This window comes from Poecile atricapillus, chromosome 1 (genome assembly GCF_030490865.1).
Source record: "Poecile atricapillus isolate bPoeAtr1 chromosome 1, bPoeAtr1.hap1, whole genome shotgun sequence".
Taxonomy (NCBI): Eukaryota; Metazoa; Chordata; class Aves; order Passeriformes; family Paridae; genus Poecile; species Poecile atricapillus.
Window position 1 is genome coordinate 169149605 of NC_081249.1, and position 17077 is coordinate 169166681.

At 44.7% G+C, this 17077-nt stretch overlaps 1 protein-coding gene across 3 annotated transcripts in view; it reads right to left on the bottom strand.

Moving 5' to 3' along the window:
- Window positions 1-17077, bottom strand: part of CCDC85C (coiled-coil domain containing 85C) — a 110128-nt gene that overhangs the window by 39410 nt on the left and 53641 nt on the right. For all 3 annotated transcript variants that reach the window (XM_058829365.1, XM_058829366.1, XM_058829367.1), the window contains one exon: window positions 3211-3287. In XM_058829365.1, coding sequence (XP_058685348.1) covers window positions 3211-3287 — 77 coding nt within the window. The remainder of the gene's footprint in view (window positions 1-3210; window positions 3288-17077) is intronic.

The window sequence follows — 17077 nt, forward strand, 5'->3', positions numbered from 1 at the left end:
GCCATGCCAACAAAACATCACAGCATAAACTGCGTAAAAAAAAAGTAAAAACTGGAGTCATTTCTCCTCAGAAATAGGAAAATGGAAAGAGTGAGGAGTATTGATGGGTTAGCAATGTCAGAAGCTTATCATTTTGCAACTGGAAATCATATCCCTCAATAGAAAGCAAAAGAAGTCAAAACAATAAAGAAACCCCACTAATATGGTAATCACAGTAACACCTGTATCTCCATTTCCTTTCTTCCGACTGCAGTGAGGCTTGTGAGATGGTATTTCTTGATCTCCAAGAGCAAGAAAAGCTCTCTCCATTAACCTGTTCAAATAACTCGCTAGAAAAACACAAGTGTGAACCCCAGCACACCTGTGCTGCAGGTGACATGTACTGTGCAGAGCAGCTGCCACGCACAAGCTGGGGAGCTTTTGCCTGTCCCACTGAGGCTTTCTTCTGAAGTGTTTATAGAGAAAGGATATGTTGGGAAACAGGAGCAAAAGTGCAAGCTCGGGATCCCCCACAACAACTTGATTCCAGAAGGGCTACAAAGACACCACCTCTCAGCATACCTTCACTTCAGAGATGCTGAAGAAGATAAAGCAGCAAATCTCACTCAGGATGCACCAGCCAGCAAAAGGGTATTGTTTCACTGGCCACTGGAACACAAATCCTACCATAAAGCTTGCAAACATCCTTTGCAGTGCTGGCTTTCTCAGGTTTCTCTGGATGAAGCACTATTTCAGCTCTATGTTTAGCAGTTGGAAGGAAGCCAGGAAGACTTCCATAACCACCCCTGATTTGTTAATCCCTTAATGCACAGGCACTGTTTGTTACTTAGGACGTCAGGTTTCATTGCTCCTCAGCATGCTGGTGATAGAACTTCTTGACACTGGGCTGCAAATATTATTGCAAAGTCAATACTCCCAGGGAGAAAGCCAAGCTGAGTTAAAATGTGACTTTGGTGTTGACAAGCCAGTTTGGCACTGCAGAGTTCAAACAGCCAGGATCACCTGGCAACTTTCAAAACAGGAGAAAGTTTGCCAGGATCCTTTCTGACTGGAGTCTTATCCCAAGATCCGCATGGTAACAGCTAAACATTTTCCAATCAGACAAAGCAAGAAAAAACACAGTCAGTAGATTATACTTTCTGGGTAGGTGCTGGGAGCTATATGTACATATGCATGTGAGTTTGTGTCTATACAGATTTTCCTAATCTTTCTCATTAAAAGAGAAAAAAAATCCAGATCTGGGTGTGTAGCATGACAGACTGAAGGTGATGCAGCTCAACTCCCAGGGAGTTCAGCCAGCCTATGGTAGCTTCAACAGTCCTGTTGCCCTAAGGAAAGCTGACTCCCTGCTTATAATAAACAAAGTTATCTCCTGGATGTGATCTAAAAGAAGTTGGATCCTGGTCTTTTTGGAGGGCCATTGAGACACCACACAGGGGCTGCACATCAAAGCCAGGCTGCCATCAATACCTGCTGCCACTGGAGAGGCGGTTTGCCTTCTCCAGAACACAGAGACATTTTAAGGTAATTTCCCTCCCTCCTCCAGCCCAAAAGGTGATGACACCTGAGGACAGTAGAGGAAAAGGCACAGCCTTCACTCCCAGAGCAGCACATAGGTGAAGGGTTGAGGCATGAGCCTGAAGCAGCCCCTCACAACCCAAAATTAACTGGGTTAATCATCCTCTCAACGCAATAAACCCATGCAGCTATACAGACCCTATTCATTTTCACCATTAATTACCAACCTTTTCTTGATGTCCTAAGGCAGATCTGACAGAGTAATGTGCATGGCTGTGGCAGGACAAGGCTAGGCCAAGGGCACATTGAGCCCATCCCTGAATCCATGCCCATCCCAACTGCACACACACAGACCATCTGCCTATCAATAGCTCCAATTACAGTCGCGCCACCAGACACCAGCTCAGCCACAGTTTGGGAGAGAGACAGGGAGTTAAAATCAAATTAGCAATCAATTAATACATGAAGCAACTACAAAGCTGTTGAGTTGAGCACCCTTTGGGGGTTTAACCCCTTGGTGCCCTATGTGTTTTTTCATGGCTACTAATGCCAAATGAGTATGCTGGGAGAAAGGAGTAATCTTTAAAAAAGCTCAGAGTCAGGTCAAAATGCATATTTCAGAAAAAAATAACATTTGACAAAATATGTTGTTAAAATTTCAGTACACATAGAGCTCTTTATTATTTTTGTTTGTTTATTTTAAATGAGAATGTTTTAGAAATGTGATCCTGGAACAGTCTATTCTCTGATTTGGTGAAATGCGAAGAACAGCACAACATAAACTGGCACAAAGGCATTTTAAAAAAATATTAAAAGGGCTTTTTTATTTCCAGTCCTTATAATTGGGAAGAATCTGGAACAAAATGACTGTAAAATATGGTGCTTGAAGTAAAAAGCAAAGTATAGAAAAAAAACTTTTAAAATGCCAGGAAGTTAGAACATAAAAACAGTGAAAGGATGCAAAGAACAGGAAAAAAAGGGTAACTTTTCTGATGGTTTAAATAGACAGTGCCTTACTGAATGCAGCAGAACTGCCCCTGTTTACAGCAACTGCTGTGTTTTACAGGGGATCCAGAGGACATACCAGACAGAATGGCTGTTTTCTTCTCACTGCTCGACATTGCTATATAAAGACAGGTAAGCATCATGAGTGATCAAAAGCACAGTGGCACGTGGAGTAGACATTGAAAGGGAGATGCAAGCAAAAAGTGCCCCTTTAGAGAGTCTGTTCAGATTTAAGTAAGATCTCAAATGAAAGCTGGGAGCCTGCACCACACACAACTATTCCCAAGGCTGTCCTTTGACAACAGTCCCATCTTTCAACAAGATAAAAGTCAATGTAAATGGGCAAGCAAGACAAAAATCCTACAGCAAGGACACAGGCAGAGCTGGACTCTCAGAGCACCCCCAGGAGTAGAGGTGGGTCAAGGACCTCTGCAGGGAGGCATTAATGCATCTCTGAAACACCCACAGACAATAACAGAGGATTTACCTTTTTTTTTCCTATTTTTTTTTTTAATTTTAACAAAAGAAGACCAAATTCTACCTGTGTGGGGTTAATATGAATTGTGTTCCTCCTTGGCAGGATGTTTACCAAAAGCCAATGTGAATTAAAATGGGCACTCAGACACAACCACATGGAAACAGGAGAAGTGAGCCACACTAATATCTATTATCTATCATAAAACTTACCTGGGAAAGAAGCTTGTTGTCATCCTCCAGCAGTTTCACTTTTGTTTCAAGTTGCCTGATATAGTTGGAAGACGAATCTTTAGGAAAAGAGAAAAAAAACCAAACACATTTAAGCTTCTTGTGGTACAGGCAAGTACTGTCAGACAGCAATACATTTTCCCATTCTGTGGAAGGCAAGTTTGGGAAAGGCTTAATGAATAAAACCCTGTGTGTATAGGGTGAGAGAGACTCTGTCAAAGGGTTTTTTCACTAACAAGCTGAGATTCAGCAAAAGCAGCACCTTCTGTGAATCTGCATCAATGCCAGTTTGAGGGGTGGGTAATACAGAAGGAAAGTGAAGTTAAAACACTGTGTTTTGTACTTTCATAAAAGTAATTTCCTAGTTTTGAGAGCTATTTTCATTCATCTAGAATGCACCAAAATACTCCACAACAGAACAAGATGTTTCCTTTTAGGTTTGAATAAACAACCCCGCCAGACACGTGCCTTTTCCTTTTGAAAACAACTGAGAAACTCACAAAACCAAGCTGTTGGCACAGCTCTAAGAGGAGGTCAGTGCCACAACTCCCAGTGCTGTAAAAGGGGGAGAAGTGTATTCAGCAAGGCCACAGAGCTGCAGCATGCACACAGCCTGACACACATAAGTGCCTGCCCAGGACATCTGTTTTTTCTAAGTGGAAGCACGTGACACTAACCAGAAAAACACCAGGACAATAAAATTCGGAATACCCTCACATAAAATGGTAATATTCAACCTGAAAGAATGCAATGGCCGGTTTACCATCACAGTAAGACAGCAACACCAGATAGGGTGGCCTGGCATAAGATAAGTCACTGGAGAGCTCTGTGGGTGGCTTACTGCTCTCCAGAGCATCTGGCTTTTGTTTCTAGCCATGCTTTGAAGAAGCACATTCAAAAATTTCACAGGAAAGAAAATAAAGGAAACTGGGAAAGCCTTTTCTCCATTTTCCTTATAGCTTGATGAGTTCCTCCCATACAATTGGATCTTTGCAAAATTTCTCCTCCACTTGTAATTTCAGTAGCAGAGGCCACGAGCTGTTACAGCAGGAGGAAAAGTTTTGGAACATAAGTATACGAAAAACCCCAAACGTTTTCCACACTTCTAAAGGGGCTCTGCAAAGTGCAAAATTATAATTTCCCTGATCTCATTTATTACAGCATGACTGCAGAAGCCACTGTTCAACCCCAGGATTCCTTGCTGAGCGTGAATTGGCAAGGAAGCAGGTGTTAACACAAGGGCCCCGGTGCCAGTGGGTGTGTGCTGCAATGGCCAGCACCTTTTGGGATCAGCCCCTCCATGGAGAGCAGGCACCTCAGGCTGCAGCTCTGGCACACGAACACTCATGCACACGTGTGGGATTTAGGCTGGCTCTGTGCTAGAGCTTCTCTCTGCCTTTGCCAGAGGCTGCCAAAGCACTCAGCACTAAGCCTGAAAGCTCTTCCTGGCCACTCTGGGGGCAGCTCAGCAGAAAGGCTAGCAGGGAAGCTACAGATAATCACTGAGACTGCTTTGGCCACTCAAGGGAAAAACTGGAATATGCTCAAAAAAGTGCTACCACAGAGCAGTGCCAAACCACACAAAGGAACAGCAGGATGGATCCAAGTCAAGTGCCCATCTAAAGCACACTCTCAGAGGAAAAATGCTCAGTTTTTTGACTGGATTATGCTTTGTTCAAACCCAGGAAATCCAAACAAGTCCTCATGAGAAAGGTTAAGAAGACACTGTAGGGAGCTGTGTAAGTTCAGTGAACAGCTTAAGTGGTGACAAGGTTCACAGCAACAACGGCTTGAGCTGCAGGGACCACAAACTCGGCCCAACAACCATCCTAACATGGGGGAGTCTCCAGGTCAGAGGAGAGGAGAGAAAACCAAGTAGGTTATAGAATCAATCTAAAGCACTTCCCCTGTGAAGGCCTCATGCATGAGGCACGCAAAGCTAAAGCTGGAGAGAGAATGCTGCAGTAGATCGGTGCTGAACGCAGCAAGATTTTGGGATCAGCTTGAAGAACCTGCTGAATTAGTAATGAACCTGTCCTCCAGCAGGGTGCAAGGGGAGTTTGAGATTGTTAAAGCCAAGAGGACCATGGATTCTTTGTACTGATCTCCTCTGTGCTCCAGGCCATCACACTTTGTTAACTTAGCCCTAAATTCAGTACAATAATACCCATTTGCCTTAACAGTTCCAAAACCAGTCTCAATCTCTGTCTGAAGACAACCAGAGACTACTGGCTGTGTGTTGGATACAACAGCTTCCACTGGTAGATCTGGTCAGATTAGGTGTCCTTCCCACCTGCATTCCAGCTTCACCAGTACCCTCATTGTGCTAGCAGCTACAAGAAATTTAGGTTAAGTGGATGAATGGTGAGGCAGAAGCTGTCATCTTCAGGCCCTGAATGCTACCAGGACTGACTGACTGGTTGATGAAAAGAATAGAGCATGACTGCTAAAGAAAAGGAAATAGAGAATTATTTCCCCTCTGTGGTTTCACACCCCTTACCAATAAAAAAGGTTCTCCTTGGGAAGGCAAGCCCTGCATCCTCAGGAGCCAATGTACACCACTGGTCCTGAAAGCCTGACCCAAGAACTGCTAGAATTCTTCAGACATCACCATTCAACCCCAAACCATGTTTGATATCTGACCTCAGCCAGAAAACACCCTATGGCAACATAAAATACACACAGAAAAAAAACCCAAATGAGCTGTTCTCTCAGCAGAAAATGCTTCATCTCAGGCAAAGGCTGTGAAACAGTGCTCAGAGACATCCCAGTCCTTACTATGCCCTAAGAGATGAATCACCTCCATCTTCTGGACCTGCCTGTGTTGAGGCAGGTGCCAGATGAACCATTTGCATCTTGATGTCAGTTTTAAAAAAGCTCATAACTCTCACAACAGCAGGCAGTAACACTGCCAGGCTAAGCAGTGAAGCCCCAGGCTAGGTCTCACCCATGTTATATCGAGAAACACATCCCAAACATTTTTCTGCCTCTAACCTTTCTCTTATCAGTGAGTTTCCAGAGGCAGGAGACAAGGACAGCCCCACTGACCCATCCAGGAGAGGCAGCAGAGCTGGATCACTGACTGATCAGACCTTCACATCCTTTTCCATTAGAAATCAAACAAATGGTCCTCACTACTGTGCCAAAGCCTGCTGCCAGCTGTGAGCAGTTCTCCACCTTCACCAGCCCACAGGCACTCTCCTCAGCAGCTTGAGCAGCTCTCAGACCCAGGTACTGGGGCACACCCCCAGCACACCCACCTAGCCACACCTCATGGCACTGATTTTGAAACCACCCACACCTGCTAGTGCCCTGCTGGTGACCAGACAACTATAGTGGTCAAAGATACATGGTTGAGGATAAGCTTTCTGGCACTCTTTTCTCTGGCACTCAGTGCTGCCTGGGAAGCCATCAGGGCCAGCATCCTCCTCTAGTTACCCCTTAGGGCCGCGAGAGCCAGCTGCACGAGCAGTGCATGCCTTCGTGGACCAGATGGCACCAGAGGGAACAAAATTTCCCATCAAAATATTCCACATCCCACTCAGCACCCTCCCTTCTGTGGCAGCCATCACACAGAGGAGGAAGTTGGGGAGAGAGGCAGCAATGTGCCCTGCCAGGCTGCTACCCACGACAGCAGAATGGGTGAAAACTGTAATCACCATGGCCATCACGCACTTGCACAATGTAAATTCTACAAGCTAAATTGTTCACAGAGCTGTAAAACCTGAAGTCCTGTTTCTTTACAAAGCCTTGGGAAAACTAATTGGATGTAGCTGCCCATATTATCTCCATGAGAGGTAAAGGAGCTGTGTTCCAGCTCAGGAAGGCGCATTACTGTTATTATCCACCCTCCTTAAGATTTACTGTTCTAAAAAACATACTCCATCTGGAATGGGATGTAATTCAGCTTGGATGTAATCTAGCTGAGTAACTTTTCTCCACATAGATAAACCACTTAATACTCATTACAGCTAAATGGAGGCAAGACAAATCACTACATTGTTTAACTCAGTGGTCTCTCAGAGAGCAGCGAACTGCTTGGCTCCTCAAGACTTGTAAAAACATAAGTTAGACATTGTTTTAACAAACAAAACAATCTTGCACCCTGCAGAGCACAGAACAGTGCAATTTTAAGACACTTGTAGCCTTTCTGATTCTCATCTGAGATTTCAGAGGAATCTGGCAGAGGGATAAATATAATAAATTACACATTTATTTTGACTGTAGCAAAATAAATGGGTTTTATTTCTTTGTATGCCACTTCATCAACCACAAGCATGCAGAGCAGAGGTTTGTGTGGTAGCTATAAGGTTGGGACCAAGACTTATTTAAAACCTTTTCATAATGAGGCACTAGCACCTAAATGAATGTAAGAAAAAAACTGTCCTTTACTTAGGGTAGTTCACACCAGAGATGCCAGAAAAGGTTAATGTAGGTGTCTGTGAGATGAGAAAATTGTCAAGAGCCCTTTGATGGGACTCATTCACAGCAGGACAATCCTTACACCCAGCCTGGGCAATACCGAACAATATGGCAAGAGAAGACTTGAACCAACAGAGGTATTTTAGTTCTCTTTCACAGCACCCCGTTGAGGTTTGATTTGTCTTTTTGATTTGCCTATTTGCTACAAAGCAGGTGTTTTGCAGTGTCCAGTTGGAGTGCTGGCTGGCAGGGGCCACGCTGCCCCACTCCAGCTCTGTCCCCACATGCACATCGGAGGTGCCCCACACACCCAGGAGAAAGCCTGGACCCCACTGCTCTCACTGCATTTTTCCCTCAGGAGCTACTTTAAGCAGGATTCAAGGCAGTAAAGCACAGCTATATTTTGTCAGCATCCTGCAAACAAGACTCTTCCTATCTTGATAAAAAGCAGCATTCCTGAAGGGATTCTCCCAAACCACAGAGGAAAGGCACATAAAGGAATGATGCTCTGACAGATTTGCACCTTGCAGCCAGCTGCCTTCTTTGCATGACGAAATGCTGACATTTTCTCTTCCTCTCCTTCCATCAAAGATCATCTCATAAGAAGGCCTTCACCTGTGCTCAATAAAACACTTTGCTGTTTGTTGGCAGTTTCATTATCACATCTCTGCTCTTCCCCACTATATTTCATATTCGTATTCCTCTACTGGTCTTGCTTCTTGACACACACAAGCAGGCTGAAAAATGGCCAGTGGTTATATCTTGGAAAGAAGTTGATTTATTAAAGCAACAGCACTCTTTCCGAGCAGCTGGAAAGCAGATGAAACTCACATATCTTGAATATTGTCATTAAAGGAAACTATTGGGAGAGATGGACAAATGCACCACCCTTGCTTTTCCTAGGCAGCCCTCATCTTTTTGCTCTACCAGAAAACCCCATTCCCAATGTCCTGTTTCAGACTGGTATTCAAGGCAAATTTTCACAATAGGCTTGGATGTGAATGTCTCAAATGTGAGCAGGGCCACCACAAAGCCAGTGCGGAGTTACTTTAGTTTCACAGGTGCTGCTCTCTGCTACGGCACCACCAGGGTTTTCAGGGAATGCTGCTTGGTTTGCCTTGGCACAGAATCTCAGAATAACCCATGTGGGAAGGGACCTCTAACAGGCACCTGCAGCAAGCAGGGACAACTTCAACTGGATCAGATTACTCAGAGCCTCATCCACCTGTCCTTCAATGTTCCCAGTGATGAAGAGGTATCTACCACTTCTTGGGCAGCCTGTGACAGTGTTTCACCATTCTCATTGTAAAACCTTCTTTCCGTATATCTAATCAAAGCCTGACCTCTGTCAGTTCAAAGCCATTAACCCATCTCCTATCACTACATACCCCTGTTAAAAATCCCTCTCCAGCTCTCTCATAGCCCCCTTTGGGTGCTGAGAAGCTGCTCTTGGAGCCTTTTCTTTTCCAGGCTGAACAACCCCAACTCTCCTAGCTTCTCCTTAGAGGTGTTCCAGCCCTCTGATTATCTTCACATCCTCAAAATCATCATGTCCAAAATACTCTACTCTGCTACTCCCAAATTCCATGCCTTTCCAGTAGCATCTTAGGCACAATTTTAGGTCTCCCTTGAGATGTAGTAAGAGAATATGCAACAAGGTCTATGGTAAATAGAAGCTCCCAGTGTTTTGTCCCTCTGCAAGATGTTCAGCAAGCAAACCATACCAACCTGCTCTACCTCTTGTCCCACCACCTCATTCACCATGGGTTGTGCAGGGAGAAGTTTCCTCTGCACTCTGACAGCCAGCATTAAAGAGGTGGCAGGAATGCACTCACAGAAAGAGAACTAAGGCCAAATATTAAATATTTCCATAGCTGAGGTGCTGAGGTGTAGCACATCTAGTGAACAGACACTGCCTTAGACTACACTAAATAAACAAAAGGCCCATCTGTAACATCCAAAGCCACCCACAATAACATCTGTCTGAACAAGACTGGTAGGATCAGGCCTCATTTTTCAAGGTGCAGGTGATAGCTCAGGCATAGTTAGGTATTCAAACACTAGTCAGAACAACAGAGAACTGTGTAGCCAGTCCAGTCACAAATAACAAAGAAATGTGATCTCAGAATAATACACATTTTTAACTCTAACAAGACTGGCTATGCACTGGCAACACGGCTGTGCTGCAGCTCTGACAGGATGGAACATATGCCACTGCAGCTATTTAATTAACATTTCATAGCAAGCCTCTAACTACGAGCTCTGAAGGTTTTCAAGACTGTATGTTCCCAACTCAGTTTCAGTTCATTAGACCTGTCTGGGTGCTCAGCAGCCTCAAGCTGGTCTGTAAGAGTCTGGTAAGGTCTCTCCTGACTCTGTTACAGCTCACTGCTGTGACTTCCAGCCATGACATCGTGTCTGTGCACAGCAAAATATCTGCCCACAACGACTGTCAACAGTTCAGGAGCTCCTGATATCAGGATTTCACTAGGAGGTGGCAGATAGGGAAGGAGGAGTGTGTGTGTGCCCATGTGCTGCAGCACAGTGGCCACCAGTTTCCCCTTCCTTGCTTGGGTGGTGTGCACATGACAATCTTTGTGGGGGCTGTCCCTCTATCACAGCAGGCACCTTGGGAGAACATTTGCATCTGGGGATGTCTAACCCACACAACCCATGAAACCTGCCAAACAGGAACATGGTGAAACACCTACCAGTTCTTCATCTGAAACCACACTTTCCCCCTCCTGAGGAGACAACCAGTAGCTGCTCTCCTGCTGCTGGGAGCGGGCAAAGACCACAGTGCTGCTGTGGCTCTCCAGGGCTCTCTAGAGCCCTCCTGTAAGTCTGCAGGCAGAGGACAGCACCTTCACCAGGCGTCTCAGATGTGCTGCCTGCATGACAGACTGCCTCAGCCCTGGTTACTAGTCACTGCTGGTCATCCAGGTCTCCTGGATGACCCCAGAAATTTTGAAGGTAAACAGCCAAGGAAAAAAATGAGTTTGCTTTAAAAGTTGTGCTTAATGCCTGACTGTGGGCATCACCCCAGGAAAAATCTGTGTGACTTTCTGATGGTTTGGCCTCAGACTAAGCTTTCAGTCAAGAGTGAGTAGACTGTAATTAGATGAAATAAGCAAACACAGCAATAGGAAATATTAATGTCCAAGACACACACAGCCAGACAGTCTTGACTGGCGTACAGGTAACAGAGAAAAGCTGATTTGCATCCCCTGCAGTGCTCTCACTCACTGCACATGGAAGCTTGCCCTGTCTGAGAAAGCAGGTGCTCTCCAAATACCTGCAACACCCATCATAGACCATGACACCAGGCAAAATTCAAATCCAGGGTTTCCTTGGCCTCTTTAAGGCCATTTGCTATGCAACCACTCAATGATTTCTGCCTGAATGCAGAAAGGACAATTCTAAAGAAAGTAGGACAGTGTTCAGGTGGATCAGAGTGATCATGTCTTCCAGACACTGTGGGGCAAGCATTTCTACACCAGGGCTTACTAGCTGATGTGAAGGGAGACAAAAGAAGATACAGAAGCTGGAGGAAAGACAGAGGAAGACCAGACAGACTACTGTCTGTGATGCTGCACTCATGAAAACTTGCAAGAGAGGAAAAGATGAGTAACACCAACAGACTGGAGGCTCTTTGAGGGCCTCATGCCTTAGGTAACACAGCTTCACTCAAAAAGCTTTGCTTCCCATGTCAGAGCTGCACTGTAGCAGTGCAGGATCTTCTGCTGTCACCAATCCCATCAGAGTAAAGCCATAGCCCACTGACCAGTGCCAAAGCAGTGACTTAGGAGATCATCATAATCTTCCTTATCCTGCACCTCTCTACTGTTGCCACAGATGGGCCAGGGCTGATCTACCACAGTGTGGCCTGAGCAGGACCTTCCAAGAGAGTCTAATTTTAGAAACGGCGAGATAAATCCTCTGCTTTTGATAGACCCATGGATTGCCTCTCCTTGGTACAACAAACTCCTTGATCTACATGAAGGAATGGCCAGACTCTGCTCAAAGTTTGGGTCCTAGCAAGCCATTGGGTTGGGCTCTCCTGGGGGGGAAAACAGGTGAACAGAAAGTTGTGTCACCACTGCTTGTCAGAGGAGCGAAGCTGCAAGTCACTCACTGCTAATGGGATTCTGCAGCTTTAATGATTATGAAAAGGTTAAAATGACCTGCCAGGCACCCTTAGCTGTTTAAGCCTCTTTTCCTTCCTCGTGCTGCTTTAATCTTGATAGCACGATCATGTGACCAGGTCAAAAAAAGCCCCAAAGCCGATTAGCATCTTTCCACCAGTTACAAAGGACTCAACATTTGGGGTAGGGTGGATGTTTCAGCAAGAGTGGCCCATTTTGCTTCACAACCTCCTTTTGGGGGCACTGATGAAGCCTCTAGAAGTCAGCAAGAGAGTATGGTCCCAGGGGAAATTCCCTGAAATCTATGGGACAGGCTGTACTCATTTCTATTTGTATCAATCCACTTACTCAATTCCTCTCTCCCATTGCCAAAACCCAACCCTTCCTGTCTGACTTTGGATAGTGCTGTGGTAGCTGCTGTCCCTGTCTCTACAGCATCAGCCAAAGGCTCCATCCACCCCACTGCCAGCATGCCACATTCACAGCCTCTGCCAAGGTCAACCCAAACTTTTGTGGCAGCATCCTTTGATTCCTCATTCAGCACGCAGCAGTGAAAAAGGATCTTGGAGACTATTGCAATTTGTAAGCTGTGCATGAACCAGTTGTTAGGCTGAAAACAATATCTGAGATTGTATCATGATGCCGAAACAAGAGACCTGTATGTAAACAGGGGAAATAATCCTCCTTCACCAGTGCTATTAAAGATCTTGTGTCCAGTTTTAGGCATCACGCTTCAAGACTCATGCGGGCTATTTGGAAAAAATTCAGGAGAGAAATAAGGAGGATCAGAGTGTGGAAAGTATAATCTAGCAGGAGAGCTTGAAGGAATCCAGCTTGCTTAGTCTGGGTAAGAAAAGACCAAACACAGATGCAGTAATGGATTCAAATATGTAAATGACTGTCAGAAAAATAAAATTGAATAAATTGTACTCCATCTCCATCCAGGAAGAGCAAGATCTCTAATAACAGAAATATTTAAGGGCTAGAAGAGGTTGCCTTGGGGGCAGTGGAATTGCCATTGATGATGACATTCACAAGCAGGTTAAACAAACATCTGTCAGGAGCAGTTTGAGTAGAGCCGAGTCTGACTTGGGGCAAAGGGATTGGTTAGGTGAAACTGAGAGCCCTTCAATCCTGTTTTCCATGTCTACCTTGCACAATATCACATGAGGAAAACCTGTGGATGTTCCACTTTAACTCCAGTAAGCAAGCACCACAAGTTACTTGAAGGCAAAAAATGAAATCACTAAGCAACCTCTGTTGTCATGTCAGATTCAGCAATCTGAGACTACCCATGCCTTTTGGTTTTCCATCACCTGAAGAAAGTCTCACCTAATAGCAGAGTGGCTGGCAAAGAAAAAAGAGGGCTGGAAAGACTGTGGGGAGAAGAACAAATGCTGGGATAGGGCTCTCTGACACTACTGGACACTATGTTTGCAATAAAATGGTTGTATTAGAAACAGATGGCTGTGCAAAATACAGAGATTTCAAAAGTTAGTACTTCCACACAGAAGCACCAAAAAAAAAAGAAAAAAAAAGAGGGTTTTTATCTTGAAGAGTTATCCAGCTTTTCCACATAAATTCACAGTCCTAAATCACAGAAAGCCAACATGCACAAGGCTTGGTATGACTATAGTAACAACATATGGTCTCTAGCTGGAAGAGCTTAAAAAAGAGGCTGCTCAGTGTACGTAGGCAAGCTGGAGAATGCCAGGAAGCCACGTGGGTTAGGAAACAGCCCCAGAAGCACTGACAGCCCAAATGTGGTCAAAGCTCGTAGGTATCCTGTCAGAGGAAAGGGCTGGAGAAGGCTATGGAGACAGCAGAGTCCATGTCTGAGTATTTGGGCAGCACAAATTAAAGCGCTGATTTGAAAATTGAGGATAGGAGGAATGGAGACTGGGTTGTTTTAAACTATTTTAATAACCCAGAAACCTCCACAATAAGCTGCTAATGTCCCCAAAACAACCACATGGTCTTTGAGACTGGAAGGTAGCTATCAGAAGCCCAAAACCTCTTGGGTTCATGCCTAGTTAAACCAAAAAGAATTGCAAATGAAAGTCAACTTGGGTTCAGAGTCCTCTGCCACCCTGTCACAGTCAGAAAGCTCTGGAAATAAGGCCTATCTGAAATGTTTACATGCACAGCTGCCCTGCTAAATTACCTCTTACAAATCCACTGAAATGAGCACAAATGCTTCCAGAATCTCCTCCCTGGTCTCCAATTTGCACTCTTGCTGCTCCTCTTCTCAGCAAGGAGAAAAAGAGTGAGCAACCACAATAAGCATTTTTCTCTTTAATCACATCACACTAATCAAAATTGCACAGGATATTTGTCCCCAAATCTGAACCCACCCAAACACATGCATATTTGATCGCACCCTTGGAGGACTTGGTGGGATTGTTGCAGTTCCAAAAGCTTCCCCAGATTAGACAAGACCTTTGCTGAAATGTCTCCATTTTCATGGCAAACTTCTAACCATCGATGGCTCAAAACCCCGTGAGAAAGGCACGAGGCTAATCCAAAGGCTTGTGAAAGAGAACAGTTGTAAATGAGCCTTGCTTTGACATTTTAGGTTTGTCTGAATCCTTTAACACGTTCTCCTGGATAGATTAACATTACCTCCTAGGTGAGAAGCACTGCCAAGTTTCAGATGGCTGTAAATCTTCTATTCGACACTGCACATACAAATGGGCCAGTGGATTTTATGCAGAAATTTCCACTGCCTTTGAAGGAATTTTGCTTAGAAACCGATAGCACAAAGCAGTCCAGCTGCAGAAGGGCTCTCTTGAGTTTAAAAACTATTTCCTAAGCAACCTGTGAGGGGAAAGGCAGATTACCAGATTAATAGATGATTATTTTGTTGAAAGGGTACATAAAATCTTAAATAGTTGCAGAAGTCTTCCTTTGCAAACATCAAGCTGAAACTTTTGCTGGCTCTAAAAATGCATTTTGGGTTGTAAATCTGCTCCCCCTTTTTGCTTGGGAAGATTCTTCTGGACAATAAATGCAGCGAGCCTAGGAGAGGGCTGCATAATTATCCACTCCACACAATGGAAACCAGCCTTTCCAATACGGTCCTCAACCATCAGGAATCCAAGCTGCGTGATAATTAAAACTCAAAAATCTTCTTCCATCCAGAGAGAAATTAAACTTTCATTTCCACTCCTCAAATAACCCCACCATGTCCAGGAAGCTCCCTATTAAAAAAAAAAAAAATTCTCACAGATGCAAATGAAGCCTTTCTGAGTACTGACGGGAAAAATTTAATTGGCAGTGAGGAAAAACTAATGATTAGGTTAATGAAAAATAGGCTGTATTGACTCAGGCCACTCGACCATTCTGATGAGGGTAAACAGCCCCCCTTCTTCTTCCCTGCTCCCCTCGTCTTTGTCTGCTGTGCACGGCGAGGCTGAGAGCAGGAACGCATTCAAAGGCAGTGCCTCGTTGGGGAAAGGCTGGAGTCAGATCAAAGTCCTTCCACCCAGGGGCCCAAAGCTTGCTGAATGGTCCCCATGTGCTCATGAATTCATTATCCCCACACACACTGCACAGGCTGCCCTACATCTCATCTTTAACCTCAGCACTGTCTGCCCCCATCTCTCTCCCTGAACCTAAAAAAAGTTCAAGGTAGCAAAGGTGCTAATGCTTTTTCCAGCAAAAGAAGTATTTATAACTGGCATTAATGCACAGGATGGCAACAAACCTCATTCCCACATGGGGGCTGGTGGGGGAGGCCTCCTGGCCAAGAGGTGAGGATGATGCCTGATTTCAGGGTGCCACACTATTTGGGATGAGGGCTGGCTGGGAAATTTTGGGTAAAGCTGCTTTTGGTAGGAAAACACTGTTTTATCAAAAGCGCATTTTTTATCCCACATACTCAGTTTCAAGCAATTACTAGCTCTAGCTCTGGATGAAATTTCTGGTCAGACCCTCAGAGAGAAAAGGGGAGAAAGCCTAAAATAGCTATGAGTCCATGGCTTAAGGCCATCACCAGGAAATGTCTAAATCCCTGCACACTAAGCTCTTTTGGAGTTGAGGATTGTACATGTATGTGTCGAAGACACAAATTTCTGTGGCCAGGGATATGGAGCTTTGCTAAATTGCAGGCAGAAATCCCATACCCAGACTTATTTGCCAAAAATAACTGCAGTTGTAGAGTCAATGGTTTCTACCAGCAAGGATGGGCACCTGGTGAAGGCTCCAGTGTTCACCTACAGTTCTGTTTTGGATCTCTGTGTGTTTTGCAGCTAGCTGACTTAACGTGATGGACTCTCCCAGAGACACAGTGTTTTAGGAAGAAATGCTCTGCAGCAGTCCAGAGCAGAAGACCCTGTTCCCCTCAACCCACTCCCCTGTGATTTGGGAATTTTCTGAGGAATTTATTTTCTCTTCCCCTGCCCAGTTCCTCCTTTCCATCCAGAAGCAGAAACTCCTCAGCCTCACACTCTCCTATTGCTGATTATTTAAACATTACATGCTGAAGCTGCCTTCTAACTTAACTGGCTTTTAATAAACACAATCCAGTGGTGGTGTCAGATCATGAGATGAAGGAGTACTTCTTCCCAATCATCTTTAGGGACTCACTAATGTCAGGAGAAACAGCTACACATAAAAAAATGATAAAGTATGTACACTTAATTCACTGTACTTCAGTGTCAAGCTGGAAGATGGCATGGATCCAATCTCCGCCAGCCTTCACCTGAGAAAAAATTCAACCAAAAAAACATTAACAACTGTGTCACAGAGGACACCCTTAATGCCATCAAATTACACAAAGAGAGCAGAGACAGTTGCCTTGTTTTAGAAAACAGCAATGCCCCTACTCCTACCTGCAGCCCTTTCCTGCCCACACTCGCTGCCCTGCCGTGGGAGTCAGCAAAAGGAAATTAAACAGGAGAAGGGCTGTCAAGTGTAATGTGTTGGCTATGCCAAACCAGCATGGGCTTTGTCAGGACCAGCTGGGAACAGCAGTAGGCCAACCAAAAATATGCTTTAACCCAGAACTGAACAGAACAGGGACTCCAGATACCTAAGTGAGTGACACAGGGTATGGCTTAAGAGCCCAAACACAGCAAATGTATAATTCATGCCTGGAAAGAAAGGCCAGACAATACATACCTAAGAATTTCGTAATGTACAGTGTCTGACAGAAGTAGAAACAAGGCTGAGGCACAGATTACAGTGTATCACTGGGCTGGATTGAAACAGTGAGACAAGGGAACAAAACCTGTTTTAAAACAAGTTAATAGCACAGTGCTAGTACAATGACAATAGGAGAT